Source organism: Somniosus microcephalus, chromosome 4 (genome assembly GCF_052327205.1).
Source record: "Somniosus microcephalus isolate GS21.2 chromosome 4, FLI_Smic_1.0, whole genome shotgun sequence".
Classification (NCBI taxonomy): domain Eukaryota; kingdom Metazoa; phylum Chordata; class Chondrichthyes; order Squaliformes; family Somniosidae; genus Somniosus; species Somniosus microcephalus.
Genome location: NC_140990.1, coordinates 157,882,870 through 157,907,832, shown reverse-complemented (window position 1 = coordinate 157,907,832; position 24,963 = coordinate 157,882,870). Strand labels below are relative to the sequence as shown.

The following is a 24,963-nucleotide window of genomic DNA, read 5'->3' as shown; positions in this document are numbered from 1 at the left end:
CAACATGGTGCAGTTTGAATACGAGTGTCCTTGCAAACCTTCCAAGTGTGGTAATGGAGTCGCCTGTATATCAAAATCTCCCTCAGTCCTTCATGAGACAAAACCTCCCAGATGTTGTTTTACAGACCACCTGTGTCAAGATAAAGAGGGAACAGATAGATTTGCTCAATGTTGACTGACCTTTCCTCTCATTTCCCTTTCTCGTAGTGTGCTGCAGCATTACAAATTTCTGTACTATAGTGATAAGTACTTAGGTTTTCAGGAGAGGCAGCCAAGGCAGTGTTCACATTAGAGACCACATGAGCAATAAAATTAGTTGCCCCTGTGGTCTCAGTTGGAGAGAAGCAGCATGGAGCTGAGACACATAGGTCAGAAAGAATCAGGTTTGATTCTTTATGAAGAGTCTGCTGATCTCAGCTAGGCTGGGAGAAGGGCCACAACAATTGGCTTCCACAGCCCTGTGCTCTGGAGGGGACAATCAACCAGGGCTTTCATTCCTCAGCATCCAGTGACTCATGGATCGTCTCATTTGGATGTCTGATGAGGACATGAACACGCCTCGCTGTGATGCCCTCCATGGTCCAATACTCTGCCGGCACTAACTAAGCCTCACTCCTGATGAATGGCCACTGAGGTGAGCCGCCAGCTTGGTTGGTTCAGTGATCCCACCAAGCCTGCCAGAAGGAAACCAGTTAAACCATTTGTGCCAAGTAGGCCAAAAGGACTATCTGAGACACCAGATGGCAGAGCTTTCTAGACACTGCCAACTGAAAGAGAAATGGAAACTGCCAGAAATACACAGAAGGTTCCTAGGCAGCAGTTTGAGATAAGGCAGGTTAACACTTTCTTTTATATTTCCAGCATTTGCCGTTTATTTTTATGATTATTACTATCAACTTGATGGAGTCAGTCTGTGAATATTCTCAGAGGACTGGCTGGTGCAGTGGGTTAGATACACTGACGTTTTTTCCAATTTCCTACACTAGTCATCCTGTGAGTGAGATTCCTAATTTAGTGTTAATTGCTGCCAAGGTAGGGCACTGGTTTGACACTGGCTTTCCACCTCTGGGACATCAGTTCAGATCAAGCCTAGATTGATGATGTTTCTGCTAGCTGTGTGGGTCGAACATGAATTGAGTTTTGGGCAGTCTTCATCCAGTTCCGAGTGGGTTTGGAGAGACAGCACAAAATCCCCCTCTCCCAATTCTTCACAATTGGCACCACCTTTATTTAATATTCATGGGATGTGGGTGCCACTGGCAAGGCCAGCAATTTATTGCCCATCCTTAATTGCCCTTGAGAAGGAGGTGGTGAGCCGCCGCCTTGAACCGCTGCAGTCCGTGTGGTGAAGGTACTCCCACAGTGCTCTTAGGGAGGGAGTTCCAGGATTTTGACCCAGCGACTGTGAAGCAACGGCAATATATTTCCAAGTCAGGATGGTGTGTGACTTGGAGGGGAACTTGGAGGTGATGGTGTTCCCATGCGCCTGTTGCCCTTGTCCTTCTAGGTGGTAGAGATCACGGGTTTGGGAAGGGCTGTCGAAGAAGCCTTGGTGAGTTGCTGCAGTGCATCTTGTACACACTGCAGCCACGGTGCGCCAGTGGTGGAGGGAGTGAATGTTTAAGGTGGTGGATGATGGGGTGCCAATCAAGTGGGTTGCTTTGTCCTGGATGGGGTCGAGATTCTTGAGTAGTGTTGGAGCTGCACTCATCCAGGCAAGTGGAGAGTATTCCATCACACTCCTGACTTGTGCCTTGTAGATGGTGGAAAGGCTTTGGGGAGTCAGGAGGTGAGCCACTCACCGCAGAATACCCAGCCTCTGACCTGCTTATGTAGCCACAGTATTTATGTGGTTGGTCCAGTTAAGTTTCTGGTCAATGGTGATGCCCAGGATGTTGATGGTGGGGGATTCGGCGATGGTAATCCCACTGAATATCAAGGGGAGGTCACTAGACTCTTTCTTGTTGGAGATGGTCATTGCCTGGCACTTGTGTGGCGCGAATGTTACTTGCTACTTATCAGCCCAAGCCTGAATGTTGTCCAGGTCTTGCTGCATGTGAGCACGGACTACTTCATTATCTGAGGAGTTGCAAATGGAACTGAACATTGTGCAATCATCAGCGAACATACGATGGGGAGAAGGTCATTGATGAAGCAGCTGAAGATGGTTGGACCTAGAACACTGCCCTGAGGAACTCCTGCAGCGATGTCCTGGGGCTGAAATGATTGGTCTCCAACAACCACAACCATCTTCCTTTGTGCTAGGTATGACTCCAGCCAGTGGAGAGTTTTCCCCCTGATTCCCATTGAGTTCAATTTTACTTGGGCTCCTTGATGCCACACTCGGTCAAATGCTGCCTTGATGTCAAGGGCAGTCACGCTCACCTCACCTCTAGAATTCAGCTCTTTTGTCCATGTTTGGACCAAGGCTGTAATGAGGTCTGGAGCCGAGTGGTCCTGGCGGAACCCAAAATGAGCATCGATGAGCAGGTTATTGGTGAGTAAGTACCGCTTGATAGCACTGTCGACGACACTTTCCATCACTTTGCTGACGATTGACAGTATGCTGATGGGGCGGTAATTGGCCGGATTGGATTTGTCCTGTTTTTTGTGGACAGGACATACCTGGACAACTTTCCACTTTGTCGGGTAGATGCCAGTGTTGGAGTTGTACTGGAACAGCTGGGATAGTGTCGAGGCCCACATCCTTTGCTGTATCCAGTGTGCTCAGTTTCTAGATATGACGTGGAGTGAATTGAATTGGCTGAAGACTGGCTTCTGTGATGGTGGTGACCCAGGAGGAGACAGATATGGATCATCCACTCGGCACTTCTGACTGACGATGGTTGCAAACGCTCAGCCTTGTCTTTTGCACTCGCGTGCTGGGCTCCGCCATCATTGAGGATGGGGAGATTCATGTAGCCTCCTCCTCCCATTAGTTGTTTAATGGTCCACCACCATTTTCCGACTGGATGTGGCAGGACTGCAGTGTCACTCAAAGAGGGTACAGGATGGCTGATGTGGGAAATGGAAAACTATCACACAGGTGCAATAGTGCCTGATGTTCTGAGGTTGGGAGCCTAAACACAATGTCGGGACATTGTAGGGGAGCTTTACTCTGTAGCTAACCCGCACTATACCTGATCTAGGAGTGTTTGATGGGACAGTGTAGCTGGAGCTTTACTCTGTATCTAACCCGTGCTGTACCTGCCCTGGGAGTGTTTAAGAACATAAGAAATAGGAGCAGGAATAGGCCACTTGGCCCCTCGAGCCTGCTCTACCATTCAATAAGATCATGGCTGATCTTGGGCTCAAAGCCACTTCCCAGCCCGCTCCCCAGAACCCTTCACTCCCTTATCTTGCAAAAATCTGTCTATCTCCACCTTAAATGTATTTAATGACCCAGCCTCCACAGCTCTCTGGGGCAGAGAATTCCACAGATTTACGACCCTCTGAGAGAAGAAATTCCTCCTCATCTCAGTTCCAAAAGGTCGACTCTTTATTCTGAAACTATGCCCGAGTTCTAGATTTCCCCACGAGGGGAAACATCCTCTCTGCACCTACCTTGTCGAGCCCCCTCAGCATCTTTTATGTTTCAATACGATCACCTCTCATTCTTCTAAATTCCAATGAGTACAGGCCCAGTCTGCTCATCCTTTCCTCATAAGTCAACCCTCTCATCTCTGGAATTAACCTAGTGAATCGTCTCTGAACTGCCTCCAATGCAAGTATATCCTTCCTTAAATAAGGAGACCAAAACTGTACGCAGTACTCAAGGTGTGGTCTCACCAATACCCTGTACAGTTGTAGCAGGACTTCCCTGCTTTTATACTCCAACCCCCTTGAAATAAAGGCCAACATTCCATTTGCCTTTTTGATTACTTGCTGTACCTGCATGCTAACTTTTTGTGTTTCATTCACAAGAACCCCCAGGTCCCTCTGAACTGTAGCATTTTGTAATCTCTCTCCATTTAAATAATAATTTGCGTTTGTATTTTTCCTGCCAAAGTGGATAACCTCGCACTTTCCCACATTATACTCCCATCTGCCAAATGTTTGCCCACTCACTTAGCCTGTCTATATCCCTTTGCAGATTCTTTGATGGGACAGTGTAGCTGGAGCTTTACTCTGTATCTAACCCGCACTATACCTAGCATGGGAGCTTTACTGTGTGAAATTAGTGCTTTACCTGACCTGTGAGTTCTTGGTACTGACACTGGATGTCTGAAATGGAAAGCATTCTACTTCCAAACATCAACATCCTCACCTTGAAGAGCACCAGAAGATTCACACAAAATAAGTTGTAAAAGAAATAAATAAATCATTTTTACGTTGGTTTATAGCACAGGAATTGAGGGGGAAACTATTAAATATTTAGAGCTGTTAACTTCAGGATACCAATTGAGGTTTTACTGTACTGAATTTCCCCATATTCCACCACTCACAGTTGATCAATATATTGATCCCAAGTGTTGATATTAAAGTGTGTGCTATTTTTTAAATGCTTGCTGATACTCCTGATCCCCAATGGCCCGACAGCACTTGTGGATCAAAGAATTCCTCACTGAGCTCCGACTCCGCAGCTGCGTATGCACGGTTTTCACAGATCTGAGAAGTTTTTTAAATGATATCCCCATTGTGCACCATTTATTTCACAAACTACACGAAACCAGAAGCTATTTTCAGTGTGTTCATCATTTTCCATTTGTGACATTTCTTTAACCAGGAGATAGGAAGCATGGGCTTCACAGTATGAACATGATGGAGTCTGCACCCTCTGAGCCTTCCCTGGACTTGGACAGCCTCAAACTGCTTGAGGTAGGCAAATCATACTGTACCTTATATGTGCTTTTGAGAAATAGCTGACCCTTGTGGACCAAAATCATGCATAATAGGAAACTCCCAGGTTCGATCCCAGATCAGTGCTGAGATAGCTGATTGCAGCCAAGGCAATAGTTGGTGGCACTACAACTGGCTGCAGTGCCCCTGGGTTCGGGAAGGGAAGAACAGTCACTAAAGTGCACTGGAAAACAGGTGACGACAGGATTATACTTGGCCGTGCAACCCCCACTGTCAAATACCCTGGCTACACTTTCTTTCTTGAATAGTCAGCCAGATGTCAGATGTGCAAGGAAGCCTATCGCCATGTTTGAGTCTCCAAGCCAAGCTACTCAGAAATCCAAACAGAGAGAATTTCTGTTTGCTCGACACAGTGTGCACACTCTCTTTTAGGGACAGCCTCCCACTTAGCCAAGTCCAGAGAGCTAGGGGGAAAATTGGGTCAGGGATCCTCAGATATATGTAAGAGTACTGTTGGATCTGCACAAATCACTGGTAAGCATCCTGCTATCTGTCCAGCCCTGTGCTAGGGCATTTGCTTATAAGTGAGAAAATCCAAGTGATCCCCCCAAGTCTCTGGAATGAGCAGGGTTGACTGGCCAATAATCATATGTCTAAGGATACTGCGGATCTGCCTGACTCAGTTGGAGCACAGAGGGTTGACTTGATGCCAATCTTGCATCACCAGGTGTGTCATCTTAGAGCACCTTGACCCCAAATAGATCTCACTTACTGCCCACACTCGTTGTCTAGGCTTGCATGTAAAGATTGGCCATTTAGAATCATAGAATCTTATAACACAAAAGGAGACCATTTGGCCCATCGTGCCTGTGCCGGCTCTTTGAAAGAGCTATCCAATTAGTCCCACTCCCCTGCTCTCCCCATAGGCATGCAATTTTTTCCTTTTCTATTATTTATCCAATTCCCTTTTGAAAGTTATTGTTGAATCTGCTTCCACCACCCTTTCAGGTAGTGCATTCCAGATCATAATAACTCACTGTTTTAAAAAAATAAAATAAAATTCTCAGTTCCCCCTTGTTTGTTTTTGCTAATTATCTTAAATCTGTGTCCTCTGGTTACCAACCCTTCTGCCACTGGAAATAGTTTCTCCCTGTGAGTGAGGTACCAGAGCGTGGACACTGCCCATGGAGCTGTAACCTAATAAGTGAGTCAGTGTCTTCAGGAGAGGAAGTAAGAGAAGAACATTGGAGAGAACAGAAAAGTATGCAATTGGATCTTAAGATAGGAGAGTTAATGCACTCGCACGATGGGCTTCAATGGGAGTGCTACTGTACTAAAAAGATTAGGTTTGATGGGCGATTTAGGGTACTAGAGTGATGGGCTTTGATGGAAGAGTTAGGATAATTGAGGGATGGGCTTAGATGGGAGAGTTAATGTACTAAATGGACAGACTTCAATGGGAGAGGGAGTACAAGAGGAATGGGCTACATAGAGTTGCAGCACAGAAACAGGCTATTCGGTCTAACTAGTCTTATGCTGGCGTTTATGCTCCACATGAGCCTCCTCTCAACCCTCTTCATCTAACCATATCGACATAACCTTCTATTCCTTACTCTTTCATGTATTTATCTAGCTTCCCCGTCGTCTTCTTTCATATGGCAGTAACAAAGCAAATCAAATGTCAATATCGAAGTCAGATATCCAGGCCAAAACTTCCTGTGTAACAGCGTGGATATCTTGTAGGTTGCCCTTAAATGCATCTATGCTATTCACCCCAACTACTCCTCATGGTAGCGAGTTCCACATTCTTACCACTCTTTGGGTAAGGAGGTTTCTCCTGAATTCCCTATTGGATTTATTAGTGACTATCTTATATTGATGGCCTGTAGTTTTGGTCTCCCCCACAAGTGGAAACATCTCCCTACGTCAACTTTATCAACCCCCTTCATAATTTTAAAGACCTGTATTAGGTCACCCCTCAGTCTTTTTTCTAGAGAAAAGAGCCCCAGCCTGTTCAGCCTTTTCTGATAAGTATATCTTCTCAGTTCTGGTATCAACCTTGTAATCTTTTTTGCACCTTCTCCAGTGTCTCTCTATGCTTTTTATAATATGGAAACCAGAACTGTGCACAGTACTTTAACCAGTGGTGTAACCAGTGTTCAATGCAAGTTTCACATAACTTCTCTGCTTTTCAATTCTATCCCTCTAGAAATGAACCCCAGTGCTTGGTTTGCTTTTTTATGGCCTTATTAACCTTCATCGCTTTTTTAATGATTTGTGTATCTGTACCCAAAACTCCCTTTGCTCCTCTATCACATTTAGACTCTTATCCAAGGAATAAGTGGACTCCTTATTCTTCCTACCGAAATGTAACACCTCACGCTTATCTACGTTAAAATTCATTTGCCAATTACACGCCCATTCTGTAAGCTTATTAATGTCGACTTGTATGTTGTTGCAGTCCTCCTCTGTATTAATTATGTCCGCCCAGCCCCCCACCCCAGTTTAGTGTCATTCGCACATTTTGAAATTGTACTTCTGATTCCCAAGTCCAAATCATTTCTGTAAATGGTGAACAACAGTGGCCCCAGTACTGATCCTTGTGGAACACCACTTCTTACTTTTCGCCAGCCTGACTAGCTACCTTTAATCCTTACTCTGTTACGGTAGGAGTGAGGATAATAGATGGATAGATATCTTGCCCTTAACTTTCCAATGTTCCAATGAAACTAGTTGCCTGTGCCATAAGATGGGAGTGATGAGAGAGAGGAAGAGCCCTGAACTCACATCTTTCTCTAGTTTCTCTCCTATCTCCCCGAATGCCCTCTCCGAGGTCATCTTGTCCATGAGACCCACCTCCTGCTCCCTCGACCCTATTCCCACTAAATTACTGACCACCCAACTTCCCTTCCTGGTCCCCATGTTAGCTGACATTATTAACGGTTCTCTCTCCTCAGGTACTGTCTCCCCATTCCTTCAAATCTGCCATCATCACCCCCTCCTCAAAAAACTAACCCTAGACCCCTCCATCCTTTCAAGCTACTGCCCCATCTCCAACCTCCCTTTCCTCTCCAAAATCCGTGAGCATGCTATCACCTCTCAAATCCATGCCCATCTTTCCCGGAACTCCATGTTTGAATCCCTCCAATTACGTTTCCGCCCCTGCTACAATATCGAAAAGGCTCGTATCAATGACATATGTGACTGCGACCTTGGTAAACTATCCCTCCTCATCCTTCTCGACCTGTCTACAGCTTTTGACACGGTTGACCACACCATTCTCCTCCAGTGCCTCTCCACCGTCATCCAGCTGGGTGGGACTGCACTCGCTTGTCTCCATTCTTATCTATCCAGTCGTAGCCAGAGAAACACCTGCAATGGCTTCTCTTCCCACTCCTGCACCGTTACCCCCAAGGATCTATCCTTGGCCCCCTCCTATTTCTCATCTGTATGCTGCCCCGGGTGACATCTTCTGAAAACACAGCGTCAGGTTCCACATGCCGCTGACATTAGCTCTACCTCACCACCACCTCTCTTGACTCCTCCACTGTCTCTAAATTCTCTCACTGCTTGTCCGATGAGCAGAAATTTCCTCCAACTAAATATTGGGAAGACCGAAGTCATTGTCTTCGGTCACCTCCACACCTCCCCAAAACAGAGCTTTACTCTGTCTCTAACATATAGGGTGGATAAAGGGGAACCAGTGGACGTAGTGTATTTAGACTTCCAAAAGGCATTTGACAAGGTGCCACACAAAAGATTATTGCTTAAGATAAAAAATCACGGGATTGGGGGTAATATTCTGGCATGGATAGAGGATTGGCTATCTAACAGAAGGCAGAGAGTTGGGATAAATGGTTCACTCTCAGACTGGCAATCAGTAACTAGTGGTGTTCCGCAGGGGTCAGTGCTGGGTCCCCAACTCTTTACAATCTATATTAACGATTTGGAGGAGGGGAGCGAGTGTAACATATCAAAGTTTGCAGATGATACTAAGATGGGAGGGAAAGTAGTGAGTGAGGAGGACATAAAAAACCTGCAAGGGGACATAGACAGGCTAAGTAAGTGGGCAGAGATTTGGCAGATGGAATACAATACTGGAAAGTGTGAGGTTATGCACTTTGGCAGGAAAAATCGTAGAGCAAGTTATTATCTTAATGGCAAGAAACTGGAAAGTACTGAAGTACAAAGGAATCTGGGGGTCCTGGTGCACAAAACTCAAAAGGTTAGTATGCAGGTGCAGCAAGTGATTAAGAAGGCCAATGGAATGTTGGCTTTCATTGCTAGGGGGATAGAATATAAAAATAGGGAGGTATTGCTTCAGTTGTACAAGGCATTGGTGAGACCGCACCTGGAATACTGCATACAGTTTTGGTGTCCATACTTAAGAAAAGACATACTTGCTCTCGAGTCAGTACAAAGAAGGTTCACTCGGTTAATCCCGGGGATGAGGGGATGGACATATGAGGAGAGGTTGAGTAGATTGGGACTCTACTCATTGGAGTTCAGAAGAATGAGAGGCGATCTTATTGAAACATATAAGATTGTGAAGGGGTTGGATCGGGTGGATGCGGGGAGGATGTTCCCGATGATGGGTGAAACTAGAACTAGGGGGCATAGTCTTAGAATAAGGGGCTGCTCTTTCAAAACTGAGATGAGGAGGAACTACTTCACTCAGAGGGTGGTAGGTCCATGGAATATGCTGCCCCCAAAAAGCTGTAGAAGCTACATCATTACATAAATTTAAAACAGAAATAGACAGTTTCCTAGAAGTAAAGGGAATAAAGGGTTATGGGGAGCGGGCAGGAATTTGGACATGAGTCATGGTTCGGATCGGTCATGGCCCTGTGGGTAGCGGAGCGGGCCCAGGGGCCGTGTAGCCTGATCCTGCTCCTATTTCGTGTGTCTAATTCTGTCAGATTCAGGAGATGGTTCTGTGATAGTAGATTGGCGGTTAGTATCAGATCAGCCATGATCTTATTGAATGGTGGAGCAGGCTCGAGGGGCCGATTGGCCTACTCCTGCTCCTATTTCTTATGTTCTCTAATCAGTGCTGTATCCGCCCTGGAAGTGTTGATGGGACAGTGTATGGGGAAGCTTTACTCTGTTCTAATATTCCGAAAACACAGCGTCAGTTTCCACATGTACGCTGACGACACCCAGCTCTACCTCCTCGTTTGACCCCTGCTTGTCCGACTGGATGAGCAGAAATTACCTCCAACTAAATATTGTGAAGATTGAAGCCATTGTCTTCGGTTCCTGCCACAAATTGCGTTCCCTAGCCACCGACTCCATCCCTCTTCCTGGCAGCTGTCTGAGGCTGAACCAGATTGTTCGCAACCTTGGTGTCATATTTGACCCCGAGATGAGCTTGCGACCACATATCCCGCCATCAATAAGACCACTTATTTCCACCTCCGTAACATCGCTCAGCTCATCTGCTGCTGAAACCCTCATCCATGCCTTTGTAAACTCTAGACTATTCCAATACACTTGTGAGCAGCCTCCCATCTTCCACCCTCCGTAAAGTAGAGCTCATCCAAAACGCTGCTGCCTGTATCCTAATTCGCACCACGTCCCGTTCACCCATCACCCCTGTGCTCGCTGACCTACATTGACTCCCAGTTAAGCAACACGTCAATTTTAAAATTCTCATCCTTGTTTTCAAATCCCTCTATAGCCTCGCACTTCCCTATCTCTATAACCTCCTCCAGCCCTACAAACCTCCAAGATCTCTGCGCTCCTCCAATTCTGGTCTCTTGCACATCCCCGATTTTAATCATTCCATCAATGGCGGCCATGTCTTCAGCTGCCAAAGCCCTAAACTCTGAAATTCCCTGCCTAACCTTCTCTGCCTCTTTTTTTATTCATTCATGGGATGAGGGCAAGGGCAGCAATTTATTGCCCATCCCTAATTGCCCTTGAGACGGGGGTAGTGAGCCGACTTCTTGAATCGCTGCAGTCCGTGTGGTGAAGGCACTCCCACAGTGCTGTTAGGGAGGGAGTTCCAGGATTTTGACCCAGCAACTGTGAAGGAACGGCGATATATTTCCAAGTCAGGATGGTGTGTGACTTGGAGGGGAACAGGAGGTGGTGGTGTTCCCATGCGCCTGCTGCCCTTGTCCTTCTAGGTAGTAGAGGTCGCGGGTTTGGGAGGTGCTGTCTAACTCTCTTTCTTCCTTTAGGATGCTCCTTAAAACCTAACTGTTTGACCAAGCTTTTGGTCATCTGCCCTAATATCTCCTTATCTCCTTATGTGGCTTGGTGTCATATTTTGTTTGGTAATGCTCCTGTGAAGCACCTTGGGACATTTTACTAGGTTATAGACGCTATATAAATACAAGTTGTTGTTATGGAATCGGCAGAGTCACACTACACTAGAGCAGTGGCCTCGGTGCCACTCGAGTAGGAGTGAAAGCAACCCGCCAAGATTCCTGCTCTTAATAGCGATTCAGTTAGCCCGACTCGGGTGTGTGTGTGAGATTTCGGGTGAGGTTGGGGGTGTTTGAGGACAAGATCTGGCTCAAGTATGATGTCTATGATCCAGTAACCTGCCCACACATGAAGTATAGCCATTTGGGTGAGTTGCCAGTGGGCTGCTGGTGATGTTTGCTCTCATTTTTATTTTTGGTATGCTGTCCTTTTGAATTTGCTGCATGCTCGGTATCTTTTCCAGCGGAACAGCTGGTGGGCGGCCTGCACGGGACCTCCCGATCAATGTGCGGCCGCGCAGCTTGGGGAAACGTTGGCTGCTGATACCTACTGAACCGAAGAGACAACACTTTCAAGAAAGGTTTGGGGGAGGGGTGGGGTTGAAAAGTGGGTTGAAATTGGCATAAAATAAGTGTTTAATTTGTTTGTCTCCAGGTGATTGGCCGGGGTCGGTATGGTGCAGTGTATAAAGGGTCATTGGACGAATGTCCGGTTGCTGTGAAAATCTTCAGTGCCTCAAACCGCCAGAACTATATCAACGAGAGAGACATATACAGGCTCCCACTGATGCAGCATGACAACATAGCCCGTTTCATAGTGGGCGAGGAAAGAATATCCAGTGACAGCAGAACGGAGTATATGCTGGTGATGGAGTACTATCCCAATGTAAGTCTTCTGGATGTGTCCAATGGGAGGGTCAGAGTAACCAAGCACAGATGGTAACCCAGAGCATTTACTAATGCCAGTGGGAATGGTGGGCATGTGAAACTTGTGTTCTACAATGGAACCTCCATTACCCACTGTAATGGAGGGAGCCTGCTGGCATATAATAGGGTTTGCCAGATGATCGAGACTCCCCAGATTTTGGAGATGCACAAGCAATACCGTAACACAGGAAAATGTACAACGCAAATAACAGGAACTGAGATTCCTCTTTCTTGGCCTGTGTTATGTCGGGAAGGTCTTACTGGACTGTGCAATGAGGCCCTGCAAAAGGTTTGGTCCTGGGAAAATTCTGACAGATAAATGGAGCGTGGATAATGGAGGTGCCACTATAGGCTACATGTTTTCAGTAGGATCTGGTAGAGGGGAAGGATCCCCACCACGACTGCCTACTTAGGAAATGTTATTTACCTATTATAGATAATACACATTTCTTTTTATATACAGTACTGGTGGGTACAGGTCTGTCACTAACACTGGGGTACAGTACTGGTGGGTACAGGTCTGTCACTGTAACACTGGGGTACAGTACTGGTGGGTACAGGTCTGTCGCTTTAACACTGGGGTACAGTACTGGTGAGTACAGGTCTATCACTGTAACACTGGGGTACAGTACTAGTGGGTACAGGTCTGTCACTGCGTAACACTGGGGTACAGTACTGGTGGGTACAGGCCTATCGCTGTGTAACACTGGGGTACAGTACTGGTGGGTACAGGTCTGTCACTGTAACACTGGGGTACAGTACTGGTGGGTACAGGTCTGTCACTGTATAACACTGGGGTACAGTACTGGTGGGTACAGGTCTGTCACAGTATAACACTGGGGTACAGTACTGGTGGGTACAGGTCTATCACTGTGCAACACTGGGGTACAGTACTAGTGGGTACAGGTCTGTCGCTTTAACACGGGTACAGTACTGGTGGGTACAGGTCTATCACTAACACTGGGGTACAGTACTAGTGGGTACAGGTCTGTCACTGCGTAACACGGGTACAGTACTGGTGGGTACAGGTCTATCGCTGTGTAACACTGGGGTACACTAGTGGGTACAGGTCTGTCACTGTAACACGGGTACAGTACTGGTGGGTACAGGTCTGTCGCTTTAACGCTGGGGTACAGTACTGGTGGGTACAGGTCTGTCACTAACACTGGGGTACAGTACTGGTGGGTACAGGTCTGTTCATGTATAACACTGGGGTACAGTACTGGTGGGTACAGGTCTGTCACAGTATAACACGGGTGTTAAGTTTGTGTGTTCCAGTTGTATTAAGATTAATTACTGACACAGACTACAAGAATAAAGTTCAACAGGTCTTTACTAGTTGGAGGTCAGGACTATACTAAATACAATATCACTACACAGTACTTATATACCGGTGGTCACCACCGGTATTACGTATACAGCAGCCAGAGAAAGTAGTACATCTCTTAAGGTGGAACAGGCTTAAGTTCTCTTAAGGTGGAACAGGTTACATACACCACAATCCTCCCTTTTTAGCTTAACAGTCATATCCCCATTTAACATAACATCATAACATATATACATATATAACTTCAGGTATAAACAGTTCAAAGGTTCAGTCTCTCAGGAGGCCTTCTGATTCGGTTTGGATAACGCCTTTCAGTGGTCTGAGATTCTTGTTGCTGAGGTGACTCTTCTTGTTGGTTTCCTATGTATTGGACGTCATCATCAGGTACAGTCCCTGCCGAGGTAGATGCTTCAGGTTCATTAACGTCTTCCACAGTTGTCTCTGTCGCAACCATGGGTTCGACCCTTGCTCTTGATTCTACCAGTTGATCCGCATGACGCCTTATCACATTGTTACCAATATCTACTGTGTACATCAGAGGTCCTTGTCTGGCCCGAATTGTTCCGGACTGCCATTTTTCGTTTCCATAGCCCCTTGCCAACACTGGTTGTCCTACGTCGAAACTTCGAGTGGACTTTTTATTAATATGCCGGAACTGTTTGTTTTCCACTTCCCTCCGCACATTTGGTTTTAACAAGTCCAACCTGGACCGCAACCTCCTGTTATAAAACATCATGGCAGGACTTTGGTTAGTCACTGCATGAGCGGCGTTTCGATATGCCATTAGGAAATTGTCCACCTTGTGTTGTAACGGAATCTGATCATCGTTCATGGCCTTTATTGCCTTTTTGAATGTTTGGACAAATCTCTTGGCCAACCCGTTTGTCGCCGGATGATATGGGGCAGAGGTATAATGTTTCACCCCATTCTTCTTTAAGAATTTTTGGAATTCTTCCGACACGAACTGTGGTCCGTTGTCCGAACATATCTGTTCTGGCAATCCGTTCCTTGCGAATATTGTTCTTAACACCGCAATTGTCTTTTCTGAAGTAGTGGTATTCATCTTGATCACTTCTGGCCATTTGGAATGTGCGTCCACCGCAATTAGGAACATGGAGTCCATGAATGGACCAGCAAAGTCAATATGTACGCGTTGCCATGGGGCTGAAGGCCATTCCCATGGGTGTAGCGGTGCGATCGGAGGTGCATTTTGCACTTTTTGGCACCCAGCGCAGCTTTTTGTCAACTCCTCTATCTGTTGGTCAATGCCCGGCCACCATACATAAGCCCTAGCAAGACTTTTCATCTTAACTCCCCCCAGATGACCTTCATGCAGTTCCTTTAGAACTCTTTCCCGTAACTTGGGAGGAATAATCACTCTTGTCCCGTACATCAAAGTACCATGGCAGACGGACAGCTGGTCTCGCCTTGCCGAGAATGCCGGTAACAGAGGATCACCATGTGTTGGCCATCCCTTCACTGTCACCTCGTAAACTCGGGACAGTGTCGGGTCGTTCCTGGTTTCTCTTTCAATACTTGCATTGGTGACTGGTAAACACTCGATGATGGTCGAATGAAATAACTCAACAGGGTCAACTTTCGTCGTCTCTTCTGCTTCAGGTAGTGGCAGGCGCGACAGCCCATCAGCATTGCCATGCTGCTTTGTACCTTTGAATTCTATTTGATATTGATGTGCCCCTAGGAAAAGGGACCATCTCTGGAGTCGCTGTGCTGTCATCACCGAAACACCCTTCTTAGGGTTAAAAATGGATACCAACAGCTGATGGTCTGTCAGAAGTGTGAATTTTTGGCCCTGCAGGTAATGATTAAACTTCTTCACTCCCCATACAAGGCTGAGAGCCTCCCTATCGATCTGCGCATAGTTGCGCTCAGCGGAGGTCAATGATCTGGATGCAAACGCGACTGGCCTGTCCGTGCCATTTGGCAACTTGTGTGAGAGTACTGCCCCAATACCATATGGAGAAGCATCACAAGCCAACCGAATAGGCAGTGTCGGGTTGAAGTGAGCCAACACTTCCTCTGAGGTGATCAATTCTTTGCTTTTGCGAAATGCCTTCTTACAATTTTCGCTCCATTCCCATGGTACCCCCTTCTGTAAAAGAGCGTTCAGCAGGTGCAGTACCGTGGATAGATTCGGTAGAAACTTTTGGTAATAGTTAATCAATCCCAGAAACGACCTCAACTGAGAGACATTATCCGGAGCGGGAGCCTTTACAACTGCCTCTATCTTGTCAGGAGACTTATGAAGCCCCTCCCGGTCAATGACATGACCACAGTACGAGATCCGCTTCTGAAAGAACTCACATTTCTGCCGATTAACTCTAAGTCCATACTCTTTCAGTCTGTTGAGCACCAGTTCCAAGTTTGCGAGGTGTTCTTCATCACCATCACCTGTAATCAGAATATCGTCCAGGTAACACTGTGTGCCTGGAATTCTCTGTAATACCTGCTCCATGGCCCTCTGCCAAATTGCCGGAGCCGATGCCACTCCAAAAACCAGCCTATTATACTGGTACAAACCTCTATGCGTGTTGATCGTGAGGTACTGGCGTGACTCTTCTTCAACCTCCATCTGCAAGTACGCCTGCGCCAGGTCTATCTTGGTGAAGCGTTTCCCGCCAGACAACGAAGCAAAAATATCCTCAATCCGCGGAAGCGGATACTGCACCGTGTGAAGCACCGGATTAACGGTGATCTTGAAATCTCCACAGATGCGAACCTTCCCTGGTTCTCCTGGCTTGTTGCTCGAAGGACGTTTCATAACGGGAACAATGGGCGTAGCCCACTCACTCCAATCTACCTTAGACAGTACACCTGAATGTTCTAGCGCTTCCAGTTCCGCTTCTACAGTAGGTCGCATTGCATAGGGTACTGGTCTGGCTTTGAAAAATTTTGGTTGTGCATGTTCATCAATCTTGATGTTTGCCGTAATTCCTTTCAGTGTTCCCAGTCCTTGCTGGAACACCTCTTTAGCATCATCCAATATTTTGGACAATCGTTTAGGTTTGACATCTGTTTCCCCGGAATCTACCGTTAGTGCTTTTAAGGAGTGCCAGTCCATATTCATTTTCCTAATCCACTCCCGTCCCAGTAGTGGTGGACCTCCTTCAGGTAGCACATATAAGTCCATTACTTGGCTTTCTTCGCCCTTGTGGACCACTTTTACCTCTATCTTTCCGATGGGGTACACTCTTTGGCCCGTGTATGTTTTCAATATAATCTCCGTATCCCGTAGGGGAATATGTTGGAATAACCTTTTGTAATCTTTCTTATTCATGACCGTCAATGCCGATCCAGTGTCCAATTCCATCTTTACTTGGACTCCTGCTATCTGAAGAGTGACCCAAATTGTCTGGAGATCTGCATCCTTACCGACGTTGTGTACTCTTAAGCTACCCAGTTCATTACTGCTAGCGTCTGAATCTGACTTCTGTTCATTCGAACTGGTCTTTGTCACCTTGTGCACCTTTATGTATTTTCCTTGCGGTGACTTTTTGTTGCTGGTCTTCTTTCCTGACCGGCATACTTTAGCTATGTGGCCAAGCCTGCCACACGTTCTGCATTCTTGGTTTTTAAACCAACACTGGTTCTGATCGTGTGTTGTCTTTCCACAACGATAACATTTTACAGTACTCACACCCAATTTATTTGTACTGTGTTCCGGTGACCGTAGCTGCATTACTGCCGTGCCTCTCGCTGCGGCTTCGTGTGCTGCTGCCATAGTGACCGCTTTCTCAAGCGTCAGCTCATTCTCCTCGAGCAGTCGCTTTTGTGTATCTTCTTTTAATAAACCACACACAAATTTATCTCTTAGCGCGTCTGTTAGTCCCGTTCCAAACTGACAGTACTTTGCTAGCTTACGCAATCCATTAAATATTCAGCATTGCTTTCATCCTTCAGCTGCCTTCTGCTGTAAAATTTAAATCGTTCCGCTAGCATCAGCGGCGTGGGGTTTAGATGATTTTTCAGGACAGTAACAATCTCCTCGAACGTCTTATCCGCCGGTTCATCTGGTGATAAAAGGTGTTTCATTTGCCCGTATGTCTTCGCACCCATTAAGTTCAATAAAGTTAGTGCTTTCTCTGCATCTGGGATTTTATTTGCTTTACAATAATTTTGTATGCGTTCTACATACATGGCCCAATCTTCGATGTCGCCATCAAAGGTATCAATGTTCCCATGTTTAGGCATCGTTGCAATTTATTTTATCCCAAGATGGCGGCTTCCCGCTCTTGTCTTCGTCCTCCGCCTACAAAATGGCGGTTTTCCCGCGCTTGGCGGTCTTCACCCACTGGCTGCAATGACGTTTGGCGTGCCGCTGCTGCTCCCCTTTCCCAGTGGTTAGTAACTCCCCCGACGCTGTCTCCGCTTCACCGCGGCTCCCTCGGGCATTCGCGCTTCCCCGATGTCGCGCCTCGCAGCCCTTCTTGCAGCCCGGTTATTAGCACCGGCTGCGTTCGCCTTCACCACGGCTCTCGCGCCTTCAGTCGCCCCAGACGCTGCGCCTTTTTGGCCCGAAAGCGGCCCGGCCCTTATCACCAGCCGCGATCGATGTCCCCGCGCTGCGCCTTTCGGCCCGAATGCGGCCCGGCCCTTATCTCCGGTCGCGATCGATCTCACCGCCCTTATTCCTCCGTCTTCCTCCCCCCGTCTGTACAGCCAACGCGGCCGACTTTCTGCTCGCGTCGCTGACCGGCTTACCCACCACCGAGGTAGAAAGAAGATAGCTGACTGCCGCTGATGGAGGCTTCGAGTTCAGGATGTCTTCTGCACTCCGGGTTCTCGATGCCTGCCGTGCGACGCGTCTTCCAGCAGGGTGATGAGGGTGGATGCCTCTCTTCGACGCCCGTTCTGTGGACGAAACCGCCTGGATATAAACTGCCGCAGGGTAAGAATCGGACTCGTCGCCACTGTTAAGTCTGTGTGTTCCAGTTGTATTAAGATTAATTACTGACACAGACTACAAGAATAAAGTTCAGCAGGTCTTTACTAGTTGGAGGTCAGGACTATACTAAATACAATATCACTACACAGTACTTATATACCGGTGGTCACCACCGGTATTACGTATACAGCAGCCAGAGAAAGTAGTACATCTCTTAAGGTGGAACAGGCTTAAGTTCTCTTAAGGTGGAACAGGTTACATACACCACAACGGGTACAGTACTGGTGGGTACAGGTCTGTCACAGTATAACACTGGGGTACAGTACTGGTGGGTACAGGTCTGTCACTATAACACTGGGATACTGTACTGGTGGGTACAGGTCTGTCACTATAACACTGGGGTACAGTACTGGTGGGTATAGGTCTGTCACTGTATAACACTGGGGTACAGTAGTGGTGGGTACAGGTATGTCACAATATAACACTGGGGTACAGTACTGGTGGGTACAGGTCTGTCACTGTGTAACACTGGGGTGCAGTACTGCTGGGTGCAGGTCTGTCACTGTATAACACTGGGGTACAGTACTGGTGGGTACAGGTCTGTCACTGTAACACTGGGGTACAGTACTGGTGGGTACAGGTCTGTCACTATAACACTGGGGTACAGTACTGCTGGGTGCAGGTCTGTCACTATAACACTGGGATACTGTACCGGTGGGTACAGGTCTGTCGCTGTATAACACTGGGGTACAATACTGGTGGGTACAGGTCTGTCACTGTGTAACACTGGGGTACAGTACTGGTGGGTACAGGTCTGTCACTGTATAACACTGGGGTACAGTACTGGTGGGTACAGGTCTGTCATTGTATAACACTAGGGTACAGTACTGGTGTGTAAATGTCTGTCACTGTAACACTGGGGTACAGTACTGGTGGGTGCAGGTCTGTCACTATAACACTGGGGTACAGTACTGGTGTGTACATGTCTGTCACTGTAATACTGGGGTACAGTACTGGTGTGTACATGTCTGTCACTGTGTAACACTGGGGTACAGTACTGTTGTGTACATGTCTGTCACTGTGTAACACTGGGGTACAGTACTGGTGGGTGCAGGTCTTTCACTGTATAACACTGGGGTACAGTACTGGTGTGTACATGTCTGTCACTGTATAACACTGGGGGACAGTACTGGTGGGTGCAGGTCTGTCACTGTATAACACGGGTACAGTACTGGTGTGTACATGTCTGTCACTGTGTAACACTGGGGTACAGTACTGGTGGGTACAGGTCTGTCACTGTAACACTGGGGTACAGTACTGGTGGGTGCAGGTCTGTCACTGTATAACACGGGTACAGTACTGGTGGGTACAGGTCTGTCACTGTATAACACTGGGGTACAGTACTGGTGGGTACAAGTCTGTCACTGTACAACACTGGGGTACAGTACCGGTGGGTACAGGTCTGTCACTGTATAACACTTGGGTACAGTACCGGTGGGTACAGGTCTGTCACTGTACAACACTGGGGTACAGTACTGGTGGGTACAGGTCTGTCACTGTATAACACTGGGGTACAGTACTGGTGGGTACAGGTCTGTCACTGTATAACACTGGGGTACAGTACTGGTGGGTACAGGTCTGTCACTGTATAACACTGGGGTACAGTACTGGTGGGTACAGGTCTGTCACTGTATAACACGGGTACAGTACTGGTGGGTACAGGTCTGTCCTTGTATAACACTGGGGTACAGTACTGGTGGGTACAGGTCTGTCACTGTATAACACTGGGGTACAGTACTGGTGGGTACAGGTCTGTCACTGTAACACTGGGGTACAGTACTGGTGGGTATAGGTCTGTCACTATAACACTGGGGTACAGTACTGCTGGGTGCAGGTCTGTCACTATAACACTGGGATACTGTACCGGTGGGTACAGGTCTGTCGCTGTATAACACTGGGGTACAATACTGGTGGGTACAGGTCTGTCACTGTGTAACACTGGGGTACAGTACTGGTGGGTACAGGTCTGTCACTGTATAACACTGGGGTACAGTACTGGTGGGTACAGGTCTGTCATTGTATAACACTAGGGTACAGTACTGGTGTGTAAATGTCTGTCACTGTAACACTGGGGTACAGTACTGGTGGGTGCAGGTCTGTCACTATAACACTGGGGTACAGTACTGGTGTGTACATGTCTGTCACTGTAATACTGGGGTACAGTACTGGTGTGTACATGTCTGTCACTGTGTAACACTGGGGTACAGTACTGTTGTGTACATGTCTGTCACTGTGTAACACTGGGGTACAGTACTGGTGGGTGCAGGTCTTTCACTGTATAACACTGGGGTACAGTACTGGTGTGTACATGTCTGTCACTGTATAACACTGGGGGACAGTACTGGTGGGTGCAGGTCTGTCACTGTATAACACGGGTACAGTACTGGTGTGTACATGTCTGTCACTGTGTAACACTGGGGTACAGTACTGGTGGGTACAGGTCTGTCACTGTAACACTGGGGTACAGTACTGGTGGGTGCAGGTCTGTCACTGTATAACACGGGTACAGTACTGGTGGGTACAGGTCTGTCACTGTATAACACTGGGGTACAGTACTGGTGGGTACAAGTCTGTCACTGTACAACACTGGGGTACAGTACCGGTGGGTACAGGTCTGTCACTGTATAACACTTGGGTACAGTACCGGTGGGTACAGGTCTGTCACTGTACAACACTGGGGTACAGTACTGGTGGGTACAGGTCTGTCACTGTATAACACTGGGGTACAGTACTGGTGGGTACAGGTCTGTCACTGTATAACACTGGGGTACAGTACTGGTGGGTACAGGTCTGTCACTGTATAACACTGGGGTACAGTACTGGTGGGTACAGGTCTGTCACTGTATAACACTGGGGTACAGTACTGGTGGGTACAGGTCTGTCCTTGTATAACACTGGGGTACAGTACTGGTGCGTACAGGTCTGTCACTGTGTAACACTGGGGTACAGTACTGGTGGGTACAAGTCTGTCACTGTACAACACTGGGGTACAGTACCGGTGGGTACAGGTCTGTCACTGTATAACACTGGGGTACAGTACTGGTGGGTACAGGTCTGTCACTGTGTAACACTGGGGTACAGTACTGGTGGGTACAAGTCTGTCACTGTACAACACTGGGGTACAGTACCGGTGGGTACAGGTCTGTCACTGTATAACACTTGGGTACAGTACCGGTGGGTACAGGTCTGTCACTGTACAACACTGGGGTACAGTACTGGTGGGTACAGGTCTGTCACTGTATAACACTGGGGTACAGTACTGGTGGGTACAGGTCTGTCACTGTATAACACTGGGGTACAGTACTGGTGGGTACAGGTCTGTCACTGTATAACACTGGGGTACAGTACTGGTGGGTACAGGTCTGTCACTGTATAACACTGGGGTACAGTACTGGTGGGTACAGGTCTGTCACTGTATAACACTGGGGTACAGTACTGGTGGGTACAGGTCTGTCCTTGTATAACACTGGGGTACAGTACTGGTGGGTACAGGTCTGTCCTTGTATAACACTGGGGTACAGTACTGGTGGGTACAGGTCTGTCACTGTGTAACACTGGGGTACAGTACTGGTGGGTACAAGTCTGTCACTGTGTAACACTGGGGTACAGTACTGGTGGGTACAGGTCTGTCACTGTATAACACTGGGGTACAGTACTGGTGGGTACAGGTCTGTCACTGTATAACACTGGGGTACAGTACCGGTGGGTACAGGTCTGTCACTGTACAACACTGGGGTACAGTACTGGTGGGTACAGGTCTGTCACTGTATAACACTGGGGTACAGTACTGGTGGGTACAGGTCTGTCACTGTATAACACTGGGGTACAGTACTGGTGGGTACAAGTCTGTCACTGTGTAACACTGGGGTACAGTACTGGTGGGTACAGGTCTGTCACTGTATAACACTGGGGTACAGTACTGGTGGGTACAGGTCTGTCACTGTATAACACTGGGGTACAGTACTGGTGGGTACAGGTCTGTCACTGTATAACACTGGGGTACAGTACTGGTGGGTACAGGTCTGCCACTGTATAACACTGGGGTACAGTACTGGTGGGTACAGGTCTGTCACTGTATAACACTGGGGTACAGTACTGGTGGGTACAGGTCTGTCACTGTATAACACTGGGGTACAGTACTGGTGGGTACAGGTCTGCCACTGTATAACACTGGGGTACAGTACTGGTGGGTACAGGTCTGCCACTGTATAGCACTGGGGTACAGTACTGGTGGGTACAGGTCTGCCACTGTATAACACTGGGGTACAGTACTGGTGGGTACAGGTCTGCCACTGTATAACACTGGGGTACAGTACTGGTGGGTATAGGTCTGGCAATAGTAGTGGCAGCAGTGGGAGTAGTTTGAGGTGATGAATAGCATATCAGCAGCTTACTGGTTAAAGGTGTTGTTGTTCCTATAGTTTATTTTTTAGTCGCATGTTACATAAGCCTGGTGATGGCACTCAAAATGGATTGTTAGATATACAGCTTTACATCAGAGAAACGGACCATTTTGCACAACTTGTCTCTACCAGTATTTCAACACCACACGGGCCTCCCTCATGTTGGCTTCAAGCCTCCCCTTAAATTAATCACTGCTGTCTGCTTCAATCACTCCATATGGCAGCGAGTTCCACGTTTTTTTTTGATCTGTTAGTGATTGTCTTATTTTCATGCCCCCTTGTTCTGAACTCACTCACATGTGGAACTGTTTCTCCACATCCACCCCATCGAATCCCTTCATAATTTTAAAGATCTCTATCAGGTTTACTCTTGGGGAAAAGAGCCCCAGCCTGCTCACTCTTTCCTGAGGTTGAGCAGTAGTTGATCAGACAACCATGGCATCCACATAAGGACAAGTGCTGACCCTGTAGGCACGTAACAGCCAGCCCAATGCGGAGAAGATAGCAAGGGATAACTAATAAAGGGAACTGGTTGATGGAGTGGGCGATACACTGGCTTTTCATCGCTCAAATCCAACCCCAGCTGTTGGGATGAAACAGACTATCTTTGAGACTATCTGCTCGACTGCCTGAGCATTCTTCTCCTCCTTCCCCACCCCGGATCCGTATAGTTCTTACCTTACGCCAGCCCTCATCTTGTAACTCCTGTGCCCTAACCCCATCCTAAACCAACTCCTGAGCACAGATCTATCTCTTAACCCAGTGCTTGCTGACATTGTCCTCAGCTCTGTTCTGTCACCCTTTAAACCTACCAACAGCACACTCCTGCGAAATCTCAGCCTAAACCCCTCCATCCTCCTCAACTACAGTCCCATCTTTATCCTCCCTTTCCTCTCAAGTCCTGGCCTGTGTTGTCAGCTTCAGCTCCATGTTCACCTCTGTCATTACTTCTTGTTGAAATTCCTTCAATTCCGTTCCCACTCACAGCATATACTTCTGTTCCCTGTTCCCTTCAACAACCCCACAGTGTGCTTCACTGCTCCACCATTTTCTTCTCCATGGCATCACCCTTGAGTTCCTTTCCTACATTGCCCAAAGTGGCCACCCTCTATCTCCTGCAATGATTTCTCATCTCAACCTCACTTGGTCACCTCGGGAATTTCATTCTGGGGCCCCCTCCCTATTCTTCATCTACACGCTGACCCTCGGCAACATCATCTCTGGCACGGGGCTAGCTTCCATATTGATGCTGACGACACCCAGCTCCCGTATTCAGCCACCTCCTTCGATCTAGGCATCTATGCTGTGTGGCTGTTTATTGACATCAATTTGCAAATCAGTCAGAACTTAAAACTGGCAACAGGGCATTGCTGGCATTTATTGACCAACTCTAGTTGCCCTGAGAAAGTTTGATTCAATTGAGTCGCTTGCTCGGACACTACAGAGGGCAGTTTAAGAGTCAACCATGTTGGTGTAAACACATATAGGCCAGACCGGGTAAGGACGGCAGGTTTCCCTCTCTAAAGGACATTAGTGAACCAGTTGGGTTTTCACGACAATCCGATAGTTTCATGGTCGCTTTTACTCATACCAGCTTTTGATTTCCAGATTTTTAAAACCAAATTCAAATTCTTAAACTGCCAGGGTGGGATGCATATAAGAAGCTTTACTCTGCATCTAATTTGTTGCTATATTTGCGAGTGCTGGATGTTGACACTGGGTGCCTGAAATGGACCAGCACTAACATCTCTCACTTTTATCGTTCCCTAACCTGGGTTAGGTAGAGGAAAACTCAGCCAGAGTTCATCCCAATCCCGATTTTTATCCACGGATCTCTGCTGGAAATAATCTGCTTATAGATGTCAGGTGATTTCCTCACAGTGCAATAGCCAACTCGAGTACCAGAAGGGGGAAAAACTTTAATACTGACAAAACGGGCTGATGTATTTCCCGTGCATTAACTTCAATCATTGTTTGCCTGTGACTTCCCTGGATCAGAGGGAGGGAAAAACCAGCTTGTCGTCCAGCGACGTCTGCTGAAAAGAGCATGCTGGAATCGGGTTAGGACTTGATGAGGCAGTGATAACTCCCCCTGCCCAGACTCCAGCAAGGAGTTAGTGCCTTCTGGGGCAGAGTGTCTATTGACACCACTGTGTCAGCCAGTGAGTTGGAGATGGGGCGGGACTTAGACAGGACTCCCAGCAGTCTATTGTACAGCAAAGTCTATTTACCTAGCAAATAGAGTCTGCTTAAACAGCGCACTACAGCAGTCTACAGAGTCTATTTTTAAAAAGTCACTATGAACTTCAACAAAAAGTACTCCTAACC

At 47.4% G+C, this 24,963-nt stretch overlaps 1 protein-coding gene across 1 annotated transcript in view; it reads left to right on the top strand.

The window, feature by feature from the left end:
• The window catches only part of bmpr2b (bone morphogenetic protein receptor, type II b (serine/threonine kinase)), a 254,725-nt gene that overhangs the window by 188,451 nt on the left and 41,311 nt on the right, over nt 1-24,963 (top strand). Inside the window, exons 4-5 of the mRNA XM_085985397.1 lie at nt 4,727-4,818; nt 11,668-11,898. Of these exons, the coding sequence (XP_085841523.1) occupies nt 4,727-4,818; nt 11,668-11,898 (323 nt within the window). The remainder of the gene's footprint in view (nt 1-4,726; nt 4,819-11,667; nt 11,899-24,963) is intronic.